Genomic DNA, 19,615 nt, shown 5'->3' on the forward strand with positions numbered 1-19,615 from the left:
TTCTCTGTATTCTTTTCTATTTCAGATCTCCTATATTTTGTATATGAAGACAGTCTAAGAATATATAAAGTAAAAAGTTAAAGTGTTTATCTTTTTATGGTAGAATTATGAATAATTTTAATTTTCTTACTTATATTTCATTTCAGAACTAAACACATTACTAATGAAAGAGCTTAGCCACCTATAAAAACAATGTGGGCACTTACCTAAAAACTTGTGACAGAATCTCAGTTTTAGCTTACCTCTGGATCTCTATTTAGAAGTATAAACTAATAGTGATAAGAGACACATCTTTTTAAAAATCATACTCATCAGAAAGATGATGATAACTCCAAGGGCTGCTGTGTGTACTTGGTGAAGCAATAAGTGTAAGCTTTCTCCAAGTTCTTGTTCCCACTGGAATGTTTGCATGACCCAACTCTAGATATCCCTTTCAGCTATTTGGGGAAGTTTCCAAAGCCAGTTCTTCCCTATACTCCCAAACAAGTCTAGTAGACTAAGAGGTAAGTACTTCCATTCCTCTGCTACCGTGCCCCATTCCCATCTTCTCCCCTGGGTACATCAGTTCAGGAGTCCTCAAGGTGAGGAAATCCCACTGATTTTTTTTCCAAAACACTCAATAAAGTGAATCCTCACTCTTCTATAAAAGTGTAAATTCCCTCTCCCTTTTTAGCTTCATGAAAAGACCTTATCTGTCTAGTTCTCTATTTCTTTAGGTGTGTAGTTCTTTCCTAAGAAACCTCCTTAGTTCATTAGACTATACAGGATGTGTAAGGGAACACAGCTCATTTTCAGTCTGAGACAGTCCCTCCTCATTCCAGCCCCCTGAAATTTAGGAATATAAAGAATTAACCTACATTGAGTTGAATGCCAGGAGATTATGTCAACGAATACCCAAATGTGGGTAATTATGAGAAGTCCATTGGAGGACTGTTGGGTTTAAGTTCCAATAGAACTTGGGAAATGAAGTTGCCTTGGAGTGTGCTATGTAGGTGAAATATATATTATATATGAAGACAGTCTTGTGGAAATAAACTTAGAATTTAGGATTCTAGGGGTGCCTGGGTGGCTCGGTTGGACACCAACTCCAGCTCAAGTTATGATCTCATGGTTTGTGAGTTCAAGCCCTACATTGAGCTCTGTGCTGACAGCTTGGAGCCTGAAGCCTGTTTTGGATCTTGTGTCTCCCTCTCTCTGCTCCTTCTCTCTCTCTCTGTCTCTCTTTCTCTCTCTCTCTCTCTCTCTCTCTCTCAAAAGTAATATAAACATAAAAAAATTTAAAGAAGTTCAGATTCTAAAATGGAAGTGTGCAAACCACAATCTAAGAGCCAGATTTGGCCTATTATTTTTGTGTCCAATGAGCTAAGAATAAATTTCATGTTTTTAAATGGTTGAAAAAAATCAAGAATATTTTTTGACATGTAAAAATTATATGAAATCCAAATCTTAGTGTCCATAAATAAGTTCTTATTGGAATACAACCATACTTAGGAATTTACATACTGTCTGCACTACAGTGGCAGAGTTGAATAGTTGTGAAAGAAACAGTTTTGCCTGCCCGCAAAGTGTACATATTTATTATCTAGCCCTGACAGAAAAAAATTGCCAACCCCTGCTCTGGAATATAATGTCACAATAGCAGTTGTGAAACCCAAGGAAAAAATGGATAAGCAGGTGAAAACCATGTAACGGCAACCCCCAGACATCATAAATCAGATGCGTAAGCCATTCCAAAGCCCTACCTCCTCCAGGTGCTTGAGATATAAGGCACATTCATGCAAAACAAGTTCATACAGAGAAAAGCTAGAGTTGAAAGGGCAGGTGAACTGATGAACAGAGAAGCATATGCCCTGCCATACTTCCTAAACTTGATTGTTAATATTAGCATCAGATTTTCTGGAAAACAGAAGCATCCTAGATTCACTGGCCTAAGGATATTCTTCATCCTTGAAGAAAAAGTGGAAGCTTACATGTGAACTCATGCCATACTGTAATAGAAGTTTAAGCATGTATATGCCTAGAAAAATGTACATCTCTTCCATGTAAGGCAGATCCAAGTTGCCTTGTTAACCTCAGAGAAGGATCAGTTCAGGATCCTAGTCTTTGAAGAGAGACACTGCTGTTAACCACCTTCCCTTGGTTGTTAGTAGTGTTTGGATCTGAAGGGACATCTGAGGGAGTAGTATGTGAGTGGTTAGGCTCCCTATACCACGTTCAGGTAACAAACAACCAGCAGAAAGTGAGCAAAAGCCAGTAAGGGAACAGAGCATCAGGTTCCCTCAAGGGAAACAGACATATATTTGCCCATTTATATCATTTCTATGTGTTGTGTAGTGAGTCTCCTTTTCTCCCTCTGGCCATTGTCCATGAAAAGAACAAATTATTCCCATAAGTGCCTAAACGTTTGGATAAAAAGAAGGCAGTGAGATTAGGGATTGTGCCCTGGTTCTCAAAAAAAAAAAAAAAAAAAAAGGATGTGCAAGAAAGAGGCTTGAGATATAGATATGTGGTGGGCCATTGGAGTTTTAGCATATCATGCACATCTAGTAGGTATCTGGTGAATGAAAAATTCAACAAAGTAAGTATGGATTTACTGGTATTCAGCAAATGACAAGAATGTACATCTTTGAATCCTTATGTAAATTGAGATAATAATGCAAATAATGTTTCATAACTTTTGAATAAAAATAATTACTGTTTGTTTTCAAAAATTCAATTCAATTGAAGGAAATTTAGAAAATAAATTTAAAGGCCACAATGTGACCAAAGAAAGCAGTGCAATTTGAACTTTCTAGTCAGGCAGAGCAGAGAGAATACACAGACACTGGACTCTTACAGGAGTCCAGGTAGCATAGGAAACTTTGGTTAGAGGCGAAATAAATCCTTCATGATTAACTATCATTTAAAACACAAAGCCATATTTATGCTTCAAGTGAAAATGGAATAACGGTATGGATTTACCTCCCTAACTGAAACAACTAAAACCGGGACAAAATACATGAAACAACAGTTTTCAGTTATTTAACGTCAGAGAGTTGGGAAAGTTAATTGAAAGAGCAGAAACAAATAATATGAGCCTTCTAATTGCCCCCAGCTTACTGTGTATTGTAGGATTTATAGCATATGTAGAAGTAAAATGTATGTCAATAATAGCACAAAGACCAGGAGAGGGTTAATAGGAGTACAGGATTTTGAAGTTCTTATTCTATACATTAATATCACTTGAAGGTAGATTCTGAAATATTAAAAATGTATAAACCTTAAAACAATCATGTAAAAAGTTGTAGCTGATGAGCCAACATATGAGATAAAATGGAATCTTCAAATAGTCAATGAAAAATGTTAGAGGAAAAAGAACAAAGAGCAGATGGGACAAATGGAAACAAATAGAAAGATGATTGGTTTAAGCCCAAACAAATCAATATCAATAATTGCATTCATGTAAAAGGTCTAAATACCTCAAATATAAACCAGATATTATCAGATTGTATATAAAAGGAAGACAAATATATGCTGCCTATAAAAACCGTATTTTAAATTTAAAGATACGAATTGATTACAAGGAATGGAAAAACAATGAGCAATCTTAACATCAATCAAAACAAAGCTTGAGTGGCAATATTGATTCAGATACAATAAATTTCAGGGCAGAGAATAGTATCAGGGATGGGGCACCTGGGTGGTTCAGTCAGTGAAGCATCCAACTCTTGATTTTGGCTCAGGTCATGATCTCACCGTTTGTGGGTTTGAACCCCACATCAGGCTCTATACAAACAGTGCAAATCCTGCTTGAGATTCTCTGTCTCCCTCTTTCTCTCTGCCCCTCCCCTGCTCTCTCTTTCTCTCTGAAAATAAATATTTTTTTAAAAAAATAGTAATAATACCAGGGATATTACAGTTATAGAAAGTCATTACATAATTTTAAGTGCTAAGTTTGTCAAAAGGACATAGCAATCATTAACATTCACATGTTACAGTGCTTTAAAATAGATGAAGGAAAAACTGATAGCACTGAAAGGGAAACAGACAAATCCACAATTACAGTCAGAGATTTCAACACCTTCTCTAAAATATTGATAGAACAAGTAGACAATCAGCAAGAACATATATCACTTGAAGAACACTGTGAAACAACTTATCTAGTTGACAATTGTAGAACTTGCCACCAACAACAGTAGAATGTACCTTTGCTTCATTTGCACAAGGAACACTTACCAAGATAGTCCATATTCAGGGCCAAAAAGTAAGTTTCAAAAATTTTAATAGGATTCATATCATAAAATATATGTTTTCTGAGCAAAACGGAATTAAATGAGAAACTAATAACAGAAAGATATCTGGAAAAATCCCAAATATTTAACATCAAACAGCACATGTCTAAATAACCCAAGGAAGAAATCAAAGAGGAAATTATAAGGCATTTTGAACTGAATGAAAATGAAAATTCAACATATAGTAATTTGTGAGATGTGGCAAAAGCACCACTTGGGCAGAAATTTATAGCACTGAACATACATATTAGAATAGAAGGAAGCTCTATATCTATTAAATAAATAGAAATCTTTAAAAAAAGTTTTTTATTTGAAGTATTTTTGGTATCCAATGTTATATTAGTTTCAGGTATACAGCATAGTGATTTGACAATTTTATACATTAAGCTATGCTCACCATGAAAATAAATGGAAATTTTATTTAAAATACTTCCTCTAAAGAAAACCACAGGTCAAGATGGCTTAACTGTTAATTCTACCAAACATTTAGGAATTACATAATACCAATTCTATTCAAAATCTTTTAGAAAATTGAAAAGGAACGAATAGCTCCCAACTCACCCTATTAGGCTAAAATTACTCGGATAACTAACCAGACAATTATGTTACAAGGAAAGATAACCATAAACTAATCTCCCTCATGAACATATATGTTCATTTTTTTTAGAGAGAGAGAGAGAGAGCACGAGCAGGGGAGAGAGAGAATATTTTGTTTTTGGTTGTTTTTATGTTTTTTTAATATGAAATTCATTGTCAAACTGGTTTCCATACAACACCCAGTGCTCATCCCAAAAGGTGCCCTCCTCAAGAGAGAGAGAATCGTAAGCAGGCTTCACATTCAGTGCAGAGCCTGACATGGGGCTCGAACCCATGACCCTCGGATCATGACCTGAGCCAGGCACTCAACTGTCTGAGCCATCCAGGCACCTGCCCTTTTTAAAATTCAGTTATATATACAAAACATAATACACCATTACTAAGTAAGGTTTATCCCAAGGATTCAAGATAGTGTTAAATTAGAAAATCATTGTAATTCACTACGTTAACATAAAAGAGAAAAAAAACATAAGATAATCTTAATGGGTGATGAAAAAACATTTGCTAAAATTGAAAGAATTATTACTGATTAAAATAATCAGCAACCACATATAGAAGAGACCTTCTTCAACCTGATAAACTACATCTACAAAAAACATACATAAGGATGTGTATGTAAAGACTAAATATTTCCCACCTAAGATGAAAAACAAAGCAAAATAAACACTTTCATAAATTATATTTAAAATTATACTAGAAGTTTTAGTCAGTACAATAAGAAAAAGAAATAAAAGTCATACAGATTGCAAAGGAAGAAATAGAAAATACTCCTAGAAAACTATTATCTATGTAGCAATTCTATGTAGTATACAAAAAGCTACTAGAGCTAATAAATAAGTTCAGAAAGGTTGCAGGATACAAGATTGAAATACAAATTTAGTTGTTTTTCTAATTTTCTGAGACTGCTATAACAAATTACCATAAGCTTGGTGGCTTTAAAAAAAACACCCAGAAATGTATTCTCTTATAGTTTTGTAGGCCAGAAGTCCAAATCAAGGTGTAAGCAGTGCTATGTTCTCTCTGAAATTCTCTAGAAAGGAATCCCTCCTCACTTGTTCTAGCTTCTAGTGGCCTCAGACAGTCCTTGACTTGTGGCAACTTTAACTCTAATTTTTGCTTCTCTTCTGTATGTCTGTCTATGTGTTGTTTCTTCTAAGGATACATCCATTGGATTTAGGGCCCACCCTAAGCCACTATGATCTTTTTCAACTCTTTGTTTTTTAATATTCTATTTTTAAGTAATCTCTATGCCCAACATGGGGCTCAAACTCACAACCCTAAGATCAAGAGTTCCATGCTTTACCAACTGAGCCAGCCAGGCACCCCTCATCTCAATTCTTAATTAATTACATCCACAAAGACCTTATTTACAAATAAGATCACATTTTGAAGTGCTGGGTAGACATGAATTTTGGGGGAAAATATTCAGTCCTGTACAACAATGAACAGCCAGATTAAAATTTAAAACAATACCATTTACAATAGCATCAGAAATATGAAATACTTAGGGATAAATTTGGCAAAGATATTCAAGACCTGCACATTGAAAGCTATAAAACATTGATAACATACATTAAATCCACCAAATTCATAGGAAAAGGGATCAGATTTGTGGTTACCAGCAGTGGGGGTGAGGGAAGGGAAAATTGTAGAAAAGTGGTCAAAAGGTAAAAATTTCCATTTATAAAATAAGTCATGGGGATGTAATGTAAAGTGTGATGACTATAGTTAACACTGCTGTATGATTTATAGAAAAGTTATTAAGATAGTAGATCCTAGGTGTTCTCATCACAAGGAGAAATTCTTTTCTTTTCTTTTTACTGTATCTGTATGAGATGATGAATGTTAACTAAGCTTACTGTGGTAATCATTTCACAATATATGTAAATCAAAGCATCATGCTATCTTAAACTTATACACTAATGTATGTGAATTATCTCTCAATAAACTGGGAGAAAAAGTTGGAAACAACCTAAGTGTCCATTGACAGATGAATAGATAAACAAAATGTAGTATATACATAAAATGGAACATTATTAAGTCTTAAAAAAGAATGAAATTGTGACACAGGCTACAATATGGATAAAACTTGAAGACATTATGCTAAGTGAAATAAGCCAGACAGAAAAAGATTCGTGATTTCATTTATTCAAAATACCTAAAGTAGTCAAACACTTAGGGACAGAAAGCAGAATGGTGCTTGCCAGGGCATAAAGAGAGTGGGGCAAAGGGAGTTAGTTTAATGGGTACAAAATTTCAGTTTGGGGAGACAAAGAAAGTTCTGGAGATGGATGGTGGTGATGGTTGCACAACAATGTGAGTGTACTTAATGCCACTGATATGTGTACTAAAAAATGGTTAAGAAGGAAAATTTTATATTATGATAACTTATCATAATTAAAAAAGAAATTTGCAAGTGAATCTTCCAGGCCCAACATTGCCTTTAGAGTCTACACACATCCCAGCCTCCTTATAATACCAGAACCATGAAAACATGACTCGTATCAACCCGGGTAGGTATCTACTTGGAAATAATACCACAGTCCCACATCCTAGATGACATCACCCCAATCCAGAAGCTTGCCACTGGAAATGATGTTTCTTCAGATAACATGGTCCCAGTCAAAGATCTTACATTGGAAATGACTTTGCTCTCTAAACAGGGGAAGACTTCACCCCAGACACTGAGACCATCATCTCAACAATGCCTATATGCTGCCTTTCCTAAAATACTGACAAATTGAACACAATATATTTATTGTTTTTCTTTCTTTGATATTGGGGATTCTATTACATTTCTTCAGTTCATTATTTACTTAGTTCATAACCCTGGTATATGTTTTTCTCTCTGCCAAAAGGTATACTGTATACTTCTACACTTCCATATCTAAAGGGGAAATCTTGTAGAAGTTACAACTATTAATGCCATTTTAAAAATTAATGGAGATTATTGCTTGCCTCATGAGGCAACTACCTCCTAGACCACCCCTCATCTACCTTGGTTATGGCTGGCCTATAAGAACGTCTTATTCTTCTACTTGTTTTCTTCCTTTTTATTCTCATAATAAAAGGTTTTTTATGTTGTTTAGGGCAACTTATGTCCTGCTCTCTGTAAATCTTTTCTACTATTTGAGCCACTCAAATATCCCAATAATGGAGTTCAAGATGGATGTCAAGACATCTAGTCATCAACTACATCATCTTTTTTATTTTTATTTTTATTTTTTTGTAAAAATGCTGTCGAGTCAGTTGTGAGGCCCTGGCTAGAGGCTGGTTAGTTGCCCTTCATGAACAGATGATAAAGTATACACTTTTACCACTTCCCAGATCATGCATTCACACTCTGTGACACTATGCACCAGCCCTATTTGCCCATGGGCCAGGTTCCAGACAACAAAGAACAGCCCCTATGCCCTGGAGCCTGAGAAATTATTCAAATTAGCCAATCCTCAAAGGTCCAGAAAAATGTAGCTAGCCCCACCTAATTTGTAATACATAAACTGCCCTTGAGAGATCCAACTAGCTGTTATCCAGGTGTAATGCCTGTAGCTCTGCTTGGCAACTAACTTTCTCTCTTTTGGAGCTATAAGTAACAAAGGGTTCTGCCTTCTATCTATTTTTGTGACAGTGTGTTGTGTTCGGCAATCAAAAGAACCTTTAAATTGTATAAAGTCATTTACAAAAATAAACTCACACAATATTCAAAAATTAACTCAAAATGTATCAAAGAGCTAAATATATGAGATAAACTTTAAAACTCTTGAAAGAAAACAAAGGTATAAATCTTCATGTCCTTGAATTTGGCAATGAAGTTTTAGATATGACATCAAAAAGAAGAACAACAAAAAGAAAAACATATAAATTGGACTTCATAAAAATTAAAAACTTCTGTGGATAAGAAGACACTTTCAAGACAGTAAAAAAGCAATCCACAGAATGGAAGAAAATATTTGCAAATCATATATCTGAAAAGGGTTTTGTATCCAGAATATATGAAGAACTCTTATAATTCAATAAGAAAATGACAAGCAAGCCAATTTAAAAAAATGGACAAGGGTCTTGAATAGATATTTCTCCAAAGAAGATCGATAAATATCTGATAAATACAAGAAAAGATGCTTAATATTATTAGTCATTAGGAAAATGCAAAAATAAAAAAAAGTGAAAATTAACAGTTGTCTTTGAGAATGGAGAGCAATTGGAACCCTAATATATTGGTGGTAGGAGTGCAAAATGTTGCAGCCACTGTGGAGCAGTTTGGCAGTTCCTGAAAAAGTTTTACATAGAATTACCACATGACCCAGCAATTCCATTCTTAAATATTACCCAAGAAAAATAAAAACATACACCCACACAAACACTTATACAGAAGTGTTTAAGGCAGCACTTATAATGGTAGGAACATGGGGGCACCTGGGTGGCTCAGTCAGTTGGGAGTCCGACTTCAGCTCAGGTCACGATCTTGCGGTCAGTGAGTTCGAGCCCCGAGTTGGGCTCTGGGCTGATGGCTCAGAGCCTGGAGCCTGCTTCCGATTCTGTGTCTCCCTCTCTCTCCGCCCCTCCTCCATTCATGCTCTGTCTCAAAAATAAGTAAACGTTAAAAAATTTAAAAAAAATGGTAGAAACATGGAAATAACTCAAATATCCATCAATGTTGAATGGCTAAACAGAATACAATATGGGCATACAATTAAATATTATTCAGCCATAAAAAGGAATGAAATACTGTACATACTGCAATGTGAATGGACCTTGAATATATTATGCTAAGTGAAAGAAGCCAAACATGAAAGGTCACATATTGCATGATTCCATTTATATGAAATATCTAATTGGATAATTCCATGGAGACAAAGCAGATTAGTCATTGCTAGGAACCAGTAAAAGGGAAAAATTGGTAGTGACTGCTTAATGGGTTTGGGGTCTCCTTCAGAGTTAATGCAAATATTTTGGAATGGAATAGAGGAGATGGTTTCACAACATTGTGAATGTACTATATGTCACTGAGTCATACACTTTAAAATAACTAATTTTGATGTTATGTTAATTTCTCCTAAAAATAGAGTCCTATTTAAAAAAAAGATATTTATAAAAGTATATTCTCTAGGCTAGTTGGCCTTCACTTGTTTTTATATTGCATACCCATCTGAACATCTTATGATACTAGTGGATTGTATCCTAGGCACACACCCGGTGCCTAGGTACACACCCGGTAACAATGTACATATCGCTCCCAACCACACACACATGCACATCATTTTGAATATAATTCCAGAGGATTAAGACGGTTCTCTAGTTAAGAATGCTGGAATTCAAGGAGAAAGTGCTCTCACTTTAACATAGGTCAGCTTCTTTTGTGTCTTCCTTTTCTCACTCCCAAGTAGCTTCTTCTCCATCTCCTCTGTATCTTTTCTCTACCTATAGCTTCTGCTTTTCCATGATATCAATCTGCTCATGTATCAGGGTTTCTCTGGTTCCTAGGTACAGACCTTTTCATAAGTGCACATACTCTAGTACCTTCTAAGCATATGCAATCTTGCATACCATTTCAGGTGGTCCAAGACTTCATCAGTTGAGAATGCATGGTCTACGTAAATCAGTACAGTTACCATGTCAGACTTCCTTAGACACTGAACCAAACCTGGCTCAGAGGGCACAGGATGGGTATGGACTGGGAAGCGGAAACCTTGCAGCATGCAAGGTGCTTTGGTGCTTCCTAGGTGCTCTGGCGAAGATACTGCAATTTAGAAACCCATCAGGCATCACCTCCTAAGTCAAGCAGTAGGCAGCAGACAGGGTCAAAGAAACTTCTACTTGGACACTCTGAATAAGGGCAGAGAACAGGCAGGTATGGAGGCTCTCCCCAGAGCAATCATTTCTCTGGGTTTTATAGAAAACTTCCACTGCAGGGGGCTGGAAGGGATGTGTCTTGGTTTTCAGTTGTTAGGACAGCATTCCCATCTCTGCTGGGGTTGACTTCTGTGAGAATTTGGAAGAGGGACGGAAGGATCCAAAGACATTTACTCAGGTCACTACCATGGTCATCTCTCCATGTTCGTTTTGGAGTAAGCAATAGGTGCCTGAATGCAAAGGAGGAGAGGCTCTGGAAGGTGAGAAGGGGATCTGGAAACTGCATATTCCCCGCTTCTCGAAAGGGCAGGGAAAATCAGACCATATCTGCATCCCTCAGATCCTCAGCCACCTTTCCACAACAGCTAAACTTCTGAATGAAAATAGCCATGGACCAAATGTTGAAGATTGACATTGTGTCTGCCATCAGATTTCAGCAAGTCTACTTAACACTCAGTGATTGTTTAGGCACAATAAATACATGTATTTTTAATAGAACATGGAAGAACTACCTATTTATGAAAATTACAAAAAAATATTTTGTGTATAGCCAGTTCAAGCCATTTTCCATACAGTAAAAATTAATGCAATGAACTTAATTTTGGAAACTTGTTGGTTTTTTTCCTATCCTAAACACATTCTTTGCCCCCAAATGAAAATAGCTTAATTTAATTTTTGTTTATAAGAATAACCCATGCTGAGGGGAGCAAATTAAATAAAACTGAAAAAAAATATTTAGAAGAAAATAAAATCCCCACTTCAACTATCTGCTTCCCTACCTGGCAATCCACCATGTACCTGCTATGTGAAGATCTGGAGGAGAGGAGAAACGAAAATCAGTGGCTAAGTTGAGTAGATTGACGGGATGGGGTAGGTGCTCTGAGATCAAAGGAGAGAAAGAAAAAACAATCCTCAGAAATGTACCAGTGGCCAGTTGCCCTAGGAGAAAATGTAGCTCTTCCCTGATAAAACAGAACACATACCATAGGGAGAAGGGGCCACATTTGATCTTTGGGATTAGCAAAGACCAAAATGGGTGACAGGGGCTCAAACGGTGAGAGGAGGGGACTTAAGCAGAGCGAGGCGGAAGGGGGCTAGTGAAGGGAAGAAGTGGGCTGGCTCCTGACGCACTTTCTGTTGGTGGGAGGGGAACTAGGGACCCGAGCCCACTGGTGACGTTTCCTTCACGTGATCAGAGGCCTACGTGTGCAGAAGTCCCTCTCCTCCAGGTACCAGCTCCCTATTTCCGTGGAGAAAGATTTCAGACTGAGGGACAGAGGGCAGCTGCCCTATAGCCCTGCAGGTCGGTACAACCAGAGAATAAGTTGCGGGGGGCGGGGGGGGGGTGGTGCACTGGTATGGATGGTAACTGATAGAGGCTACAGAGGATCCTGTCTGCTTTCCAGATGCCACCCCCTCCCACCACCATTCATTTTGGCGCAGGAAATTGTATGAGTGTTGAGGGAGAGGTCTGGGTACCAGCTCTTATTTCCCCGGATAAATGTGGGCTTATGGCAGAAAGAAATGTGAGGAGACGGAGGCATCTCTCTGGAAGGGCTACAAATCCACAGGCACCTGCGGACCCCTGGGGTGGGGGGTGGCAAAGGGCAAAGACCCGAGCGGGTCCAGGACTGGATTCTCTCTATCCCTTCCTTTCCCAACGGGTGTGTATTTGGTACAAGAAATCCAGGGCTTGGCGGGAGGAGGTGGAGAGGGACAAGGGGTTGAGAATGGGTACCAACTGGGATCTCCTAGGAGGCAGGTTATCCAGAGACGTCTGGCGGAGAGGGCCGGGGGAGGGGGATGACGATGAGGAGGAAATAGCCTGATCTATGCCGGGCAGCTGGAGGATGGCACAGCCTGTGAGCCAAAGGTGGGGAGGGCCTGTGTTCTCTGCATCTCTTCTCCAACTTCCGTCCATTTTGTAGCCGAAAATGATGGCCTGCAGGTAGCGGGGGAGGGGGGGAGGAGGTGCTGCAAAGAAGGGAGACAGAGGTTCAGTCTGGAGACTGGAGCTCCTTGTTGGGGAGGAGTGGCTTCTAAACTAAAGAACACTAACAGGAGATAAGATGAGCCAAATCTACTGAATTTGGAAATAATTTGTCTCTTGCATTGTAGGAAAACGTGGTATTCTGTGTATGTAGAGAGGCAAGGGGTGTCAGGAGTGCTCTGGACGTTTCAGTCCTGCCTCCTGACTCTATCTTCATCATTTTCAGAAATGTGATGGACTTTGTGTTATGTGGGCACCCTGGAGTGGGGGGTTGGGAAGGCAGATACCTGAGCCCAGCAGGATCTGCCTTCTGAACATCACTGTTCTGAACCTCACTCATTTTGGTGCAAAAACAAATGAGATATAAATTTGGGAGGAAGATTCAGAAACATAGTAACTCTTTGGAAATAATTGTTCTCTGCCATTGCCCAGTGGTAGAAAATGGAGGTATTAGGGAGGGGCTGTAAAGGGGGATCTGGGAAGCAAGGAAAAGGATTGGGGGGTGGCACGAGTTGGGAAAGTGTTGACAACTATAGTGTGAAAAGAAACAGCGTCCCAGTTGCCAGTCATTCACTTCTCATTTACCATCTGTCTCTTGTCTCTTTATAGGTCTTCAGGTCGGTAGTTGTAGGCACCAACCCAAACAAGAAAAGGAAAGACCTGCAGTATCAGTGCAGGTCAGTGGGAGAAGGTAACTGTCCCAGGACCCCTGGGAGTAGCAGTGACTTAAGCTTGAGCAGAGGTTGGGGAGGACAACCTTCCTCCAAGCCACCCTACTGCAGTCTCAGAATACATGGCCTATGTCAGGACCCTAAGGGAAGGAACATGGTGCTTTATGGCTGGTGAGGACCAAGGGAAGAACAAAGAAGTGAGAGACGAGAGGCATGGTATCTGTGAAGCCCCTTGAAAATATTAGAATAGCTCTGAAATCTGAGAACTGGCCATTATCTGTTATATCTGCAGTTCTAGAAGTCTTACAACTGCAGGCAAGGAAAAAAAGAAACTGGCCAGGATTCCTGCAGGTCAGTGTGAGTTGGGGCTACCCATTTAAAATTGTCCTGGGCATTGCTAAGGCCAGAGCAAAGTTTAGGGACAAATCTGCTCTTATACAGTTCTCAGCACACCCCACTTAAATGTAGAGAGAAGCACCTGTGAAAGTTTCTGTAAGGCTGGCTCATGTAAACATGTGGAAGCGGGGAGGAAAGGGAAAAAATGTATAGGTAAGAGTGCACCTGTAATTTGGGTAGGGTAAGGAAAACTCTAAATCATAAAAGCAAATATTTTTAGGAACTATATTATACAACCTAAGTTCTCCTTTTTGTCTCCTAGGACAGGCAAAGGAGGGAGAATCTTAACATGGAAAAGGTCTACAAAGAAAATGAACGAAAGCCAGAAAATGAAGGAAACTTCAAAAATGAGGGAAAGCCAGAAGACGAAGTAGATACAGAAGATGAAGGAAAATCAGATGAGGAAGAAAAGCTGGAAGCGAAGGGAAAGCCAGGGCATGAGGGAAAGCTCCAGAATGAGGGACAGCCAGATGATGAGGGACAACCAGAAGACGAGAAAAAGCAAGAAAAGCAGGGCAAGTCTGAAAATGAGGGAAAACCACACAGTGAGGGCAAGCCAGAATCCCTGACAAAGGCTGAGAGTGAGTCGCGGGCTGCCGAAAAGCGCCCAGCTGAAGATTATGTGCCTAGGAAAGCAAAGAGAAAAACGGACAGGGGGACAGACGATTCCCCCAAGGACTATCAGGAGGACTTACAGGAAAGGCACCTGGGCAGTGAGGAAATGATGAGAGAATGTGGAGATGTGTCAAGGGCTCAGGAAGAGCTAAGGAAAAACCAGAAAATGGGTGGTTTTCATTGGATGCAAAGAGATGTACAGGATCCCTTTGCCCCAAGGGGACAACGGGGTGTCAGAGGAATGAGGGGTGGAGGTAGGGGCCAGAAGGACTTAGAAGATGTCCCATATGTTTAATGCCTTTGGCCTTCAATTCTGATTTCTCTGGTGAGAATATTGCTGACCCTGCTTTCCCTGGTAGGCATTTGCCGGGCTATGTGCTTTAACCTTATGCTGATACTTTGCTTTAGGTGTCACTCTCGGTTACCAGCAGCCTTCACCCAACTGCAGCACTCTGTCTTTAAGTAGGGAACTTTCACCCATGTGCATGGAAAATATGTTCATGGTACATTGTAAAATAATAATAAAAAAACAGTTTTCAGAACCGCATATACAGCATCAGCCCATTTTTGAAAAAAAAAATAGTTACATAATACATCCATGAGTAGGGAAAACTATGAGTGTATCAAAAGAGAAATGGTGGCTTTCTCTGTGTAGTAGCAATGGAAGAGATTATCTTCTCTCATCTGCTTTTTTCCTGAAAAAAACATAGATTACTTTTACCATAAAATAAATAATAAAAGATGTAAAAATGGGAAAACACATACAAAGCAATCAAAATAACAGTTCAGTGAGTTTATGAACGCAGTGGAGACACTTAAAATTACTTTGGCAGGATGTGAATGATGTGTTAAATTCACATTCCCTCTGGGACTCAAAAATGGAGGAATTAACCTGAGAGTTATTACAGATCCATTTCTGTAACAGTCTCATCAGCTGTGAAATGGGGATAAAACTTCTCTTCCAGGGCTGTGGAGAAGATCAGATGAGGTACTGAGTATGTGAGCTGTATTGAGCTGACTCCTACCCTCTGACCTGCAGTAACAGAAACAGAACTCTGTTTGGGGGAGGGCTGAAGGAAGTCTCACTTGTGTTCAGGAATAAGTCCTGGAAGCTAAGAGGTGGGTGCCACTTTACCTTGAGTAATACTATGTTTGATGTGCACTGTGCTTCTTCTCATGGGTCCTGCACTCCCCTAAGGGCCTCACTGCTGCTGGTGGGTTGGAATCCTCAAGGTAACAAAACCTCTTTGATTTCCAGAGAGTCTCTGCTGAGTTGAATCCTCACTATGTTCCCTGCTAAACTGTGGAGAAAGTCCCTCTTTCCATGTTATACTGTAGTTTTACACTGACAAGAAATGTGGGAAAATGCTTTGTAAATTTTTAATTAATATACTTTTCAGACATTATAATTACCCCATTAGACTTGCCCTTTTCAAAACAAAGAATTCATCTTACTGATTTTGGTACCCACAACATATAATAGAAGTTTTTTTTTTAAAAAGCCAGTACAGGGGCGCCTGGGTGGCGCAGTCGGTTAAGCGTCCGACTTCAGCCAGGTCACGATCTCGTGGTCCGTGAGTTCGAGCCCCGCGTCAGGCTCTGGGCTGATGGCTCAGAGCCTGGAGCGTGTTTCCGATTCTGTGTCTCCCTCTCTCTCTGCCCCTCCCCCGTTCATGCTCTGTCTCTCTCTGTCCCAAAAATAAATAAACGTTGAAAAAAAATTTTTAAAAAGCCAGTACATTATCAAGTCAGAATGCTTCAATTCTTGCTCCAGTTCTGTCTCTGATTGAATATGTAAGCCTGAGCACATAATTTCATTTTTTAGCAACTGAAACTTAACACTCCAAAAGGAACACAGCAGTACAGGGATTATATCACAATTCATTGGTAAATGATTTTAACATTGGATATAGTAGTAGTCTCAAATTTTGCTAGCTGCCAGCAGACTACCTGCATTAAAATAATCTAGCTACCTTGTCAAAAATTCATAATCCTGGCACATCCAATATAGAAGAATCTCTTTTGACTTGTCCTCACAATGTCGGTGTGTGTGTCTTTTGTTCTTAGCTCATTTTTATCAAATGGATACCTGTAATTTTTTTTAACCCAATAGTGCAAAAAATTTATTATTAAAAATCTCAGTCTGCCTTGCCATTCCACATTCTCATCCTCCAAAGGCAACTACCATAAACATTTTTGGTTTCTTCTAGTATTTATCTCCATACTTCTGAATAATATACTTACGCTGCAATTTCTTTTTTTATAAACAGTTGCATTGAAATGTAATTCACATACCACAACATTCACCCTTAATTTTAAAGTGTACAATTTATTGGTTTTTAGTATATTAGCAGAGTTCTGAAACCATCACCACTATTAGTTCCAGGATATTTTCATCACCCTGAAAAGAACTTTATACACATTAGCATATAATGGTGTTCCCATTCTCTTCTCCCCCCAGCTCCTGGCAAACAATGATCTACTTTGTCTCTACAGATTTGCATATTCTAGACATCTCATATCTATGGTATCATACAATATATGACTCCTTTCAAGTAGCATGAAGTTTTTAAGTTTCATCCATATAGTAGCATGTATCAGTACTAAAAATTCATGTACATGGGATTTTTTGCCTTTTAAAATAAACTTCATTGAGAAGACAAAATATGATATTTACAAGTACAGAAATTATGGTTCTGTCTTAGCTTATTATGTAGATAACCTCAGTGCATGCTAATGATTATGTCCAAAGTTGCATTAACTTCATTTAAATGCTTTGATTCCTTTTATTAAGAGGTACTCTAAATTTAATGTACTTGTTTTTTGTCTGTTTTAAAGTAAACACAGGTGTGTAGTATGTGATACACTACTTATTCATTTCTGCTGAAAGAACCAAAAATGTTTTTTCCATTCTTTTTTTACTTGAAATCTTTCATTTTATTGAAATATAATTTACATGCATTGTTATATGTTTAATATGTACAGCATGTGGATTGATTTACATATTTGTAAATTACCACAATAATTAGTTGTATACCCATCATCTCATATAGATATGATAAGAAACAAAACAAAACAAAACACCTGTTGGGAGAGGGGCCTGGAGCAGCACCACCTGTGTGGTGCAATGGTGTTGCGTGGAAGGTTCATGTAGTCTGAGTTTTGAGTGGATGCACGACTGTATGAGTGTGCGAGTGGGCCATGCAAGGTGAGTGTGTGCCCCAATCCCTGAGCCCTTGCCCTCCCCCACACTTTGATAGTATTTGATCAAGGTGTGACCCTAGCCCTGAGGAGCTGACCTGAGATGAAAAGCTTCCCTCCCGAGAAGTCCCCTCCTCCGTGCAGGGATCTCCCTCCTCAAAAAAGGAAATAAAGAAAAAGAAAAGAAATGAAAAAGAAAAAAAATATGGTGATGAGAACTATTAGGATTTACTCTCAACAACTTTCATATATATTATACAGTAATGTCAACTTTTTGCATTTAAATATGTGTTTTATTTCCTTGAGTATATACCTAGGAGTGGAATTGCTATGCTATGTGGTAATTCTATGTACAACTTTTTAAGGAACTGCCAAACTGTTTCCTAAAGCAACTGTGGCATTTGACAGTCCCATCCAGATCCTGTGTTCAAGTGTTCCAACTTCTCTACATCCTTGCTAACACTTGCCATTGCCTGCATTTTTTATTTTGGCCATCTTAGTATAAAGTGGAATCCATTGTGGTCTTGATTTGCATTTTCCTAATGGCTAATGATGTTGAGCATATTTTCATGTGTGTATTGTTCATTTGTATATCCTCTTTGGAGAAATGTCTATTTAAATCCTTTACCCATTTTAAAATTGGGTTGGTTGCCTTTTTATTGTCAAGTTTTGAGTTCTTTCTTGATCTTGGCTACAATTCTCTTATCAGATATATGACTTGTAACAGCTATTTTCTAACTTATTAACTTAGTCATTATCCACTGGCTTTCTGATACCATAATTGAGTAGTTCTCTCTTCTCATCACAATCTCCATATCTATTGCCTATCTCCTAATATAGCTTTATCACATCTAATGTGTATTGTAACAAGCCTTCAGTGATTCTGTTGTTTAACTCTGAGGACCATTTGTGCATTTGTCAGGTTAGGCTAAGCTTATTCTAGGGTAGCTACCAACCCCAAAACATCAGTGGCCTACCACAACAAAGGTTTATTTTTGAAACTTCATGAGGATTGGGTATGGACAGGTTCTGCTCCCTCTAGTTTCCCAGAGATCCAGACTAATCACGATACCACTGCAACAGAGGAAAAGCATACATGGAGATCTCACACTCATTTTTCCACACCGTGGTCTAGAAGTGATATAAATCACTGCTGTTCACAGCCCATTTTTTTTTTCATATTTCTAACTCTTCAATTCTGGCAAGCAATTGTGAGAAAGGTGTTATTATGCCTTCCATATAGGTGACTTAATTGAGGCTCATAGAGTGTAAGTGATTTATGCAAAGTCACATACTGTAAGGGGAAGGGCCAATATTGGAACTTGGGTTTACTTGGCTCTAAGGCGATGATGATTAACTAGTTTGCTTTCCTAAATACAAGGATTTGAATTTTATCTTCACCCTATTGACCAACCAATCCTTTAAGATGTCAGAATAGTGGTAATGTTTTTTTCAGATGACAGATCTAAAGAGCAAGGCTCACAATGGCATTGCTTCCTCCACTATTAATGCCTTTAAAAGACATTTAATGCCAATTCACGGCTCAATTGCCTTGGCCTCCAAGTCATGGGCTCTTCCTATAGTACATGTAGGTATTCAGACAGGTGGTAACACCTGTTTTCTCCTGAGTTGGAAGATCACATTCCTTCTTAAGCTCCCTTTGCCTGGAATCTCTTATACATTTGGGCCTGGGATGACTCAAACATTAGAAGTACTGCACTGGGCAGATACAGAACTGATGTCACTACAAAACCACCAAAACAGGCCCAGGCACAATCAAGGCCCTTCTGGGAGTCGGAGCAAGGTTGGCTGGAGTAATTGTCCTAACTTCATCCCCATGCCTATTGTTCTGGGGCTATTTCAATAGACTCTGAGAGAAGGGTTCAACATGTCTACTTCAAAACTCAAATTATCTGTTCAAATCCAGGTTTTAACTGGCTCTGAAAGGGAGAAATGCTTTAAATTTTTATGGTATGGAGTTTAATTTCCATCCCTACAAAATTCTCCTTCATACTTCAAAAGTG

General features: G+C 38.6%; 1 protein-coding gene and 1 non-coding gene across 2 annotated transcripts; both read left to right on the forward strand.

Moving 5' to 3' along the window:
• The first annotated feature begins 11,901 nt into the window (after positions 1–11,901).
• TCEAL5 (transcription elongation factor A like 5) lies at positions 11,902–14,698 on the forward strand. Its single transcript, XM_030306552.2, is given in 4 exon segments — positions 11,902–12,021; positions 13,318–13,385; positions 14,038–14,604; positions 14,606–14,698. Coding segments are annotated over 2 exon segments (570 nt in total). The 5' UTR covers positions 11,902–12,021; positions 13,318–13,385; positions 14,038–14,064; the 3' UTR covers positions 14,636–14,698.
• A 2,771-nt stretch (positions 14,699–17,469) lies between these two features.
• LOC115508160 lies at positions 17,470–17,734 on the forward strand. The gene has a single exon (XR_003966946.1).
• The last annotated feature ends 1,881 nt before the right edge of the window (positions 17,735–19,615 follow it).

The sequence above is a fragment of the Lynx canadensis genome, chromosome X (assembly GCF_007474595.2).
Source record: "Lynx canadensis isolate LIC74 chromosome X, mLynCan4.pri.v2, whole genome shotgun sequence".
NCBI lineage: Eukaryota > Metazoa > Chordata > Mammalia > Carnivora > Felidae > Lynx > Lynx canadensis.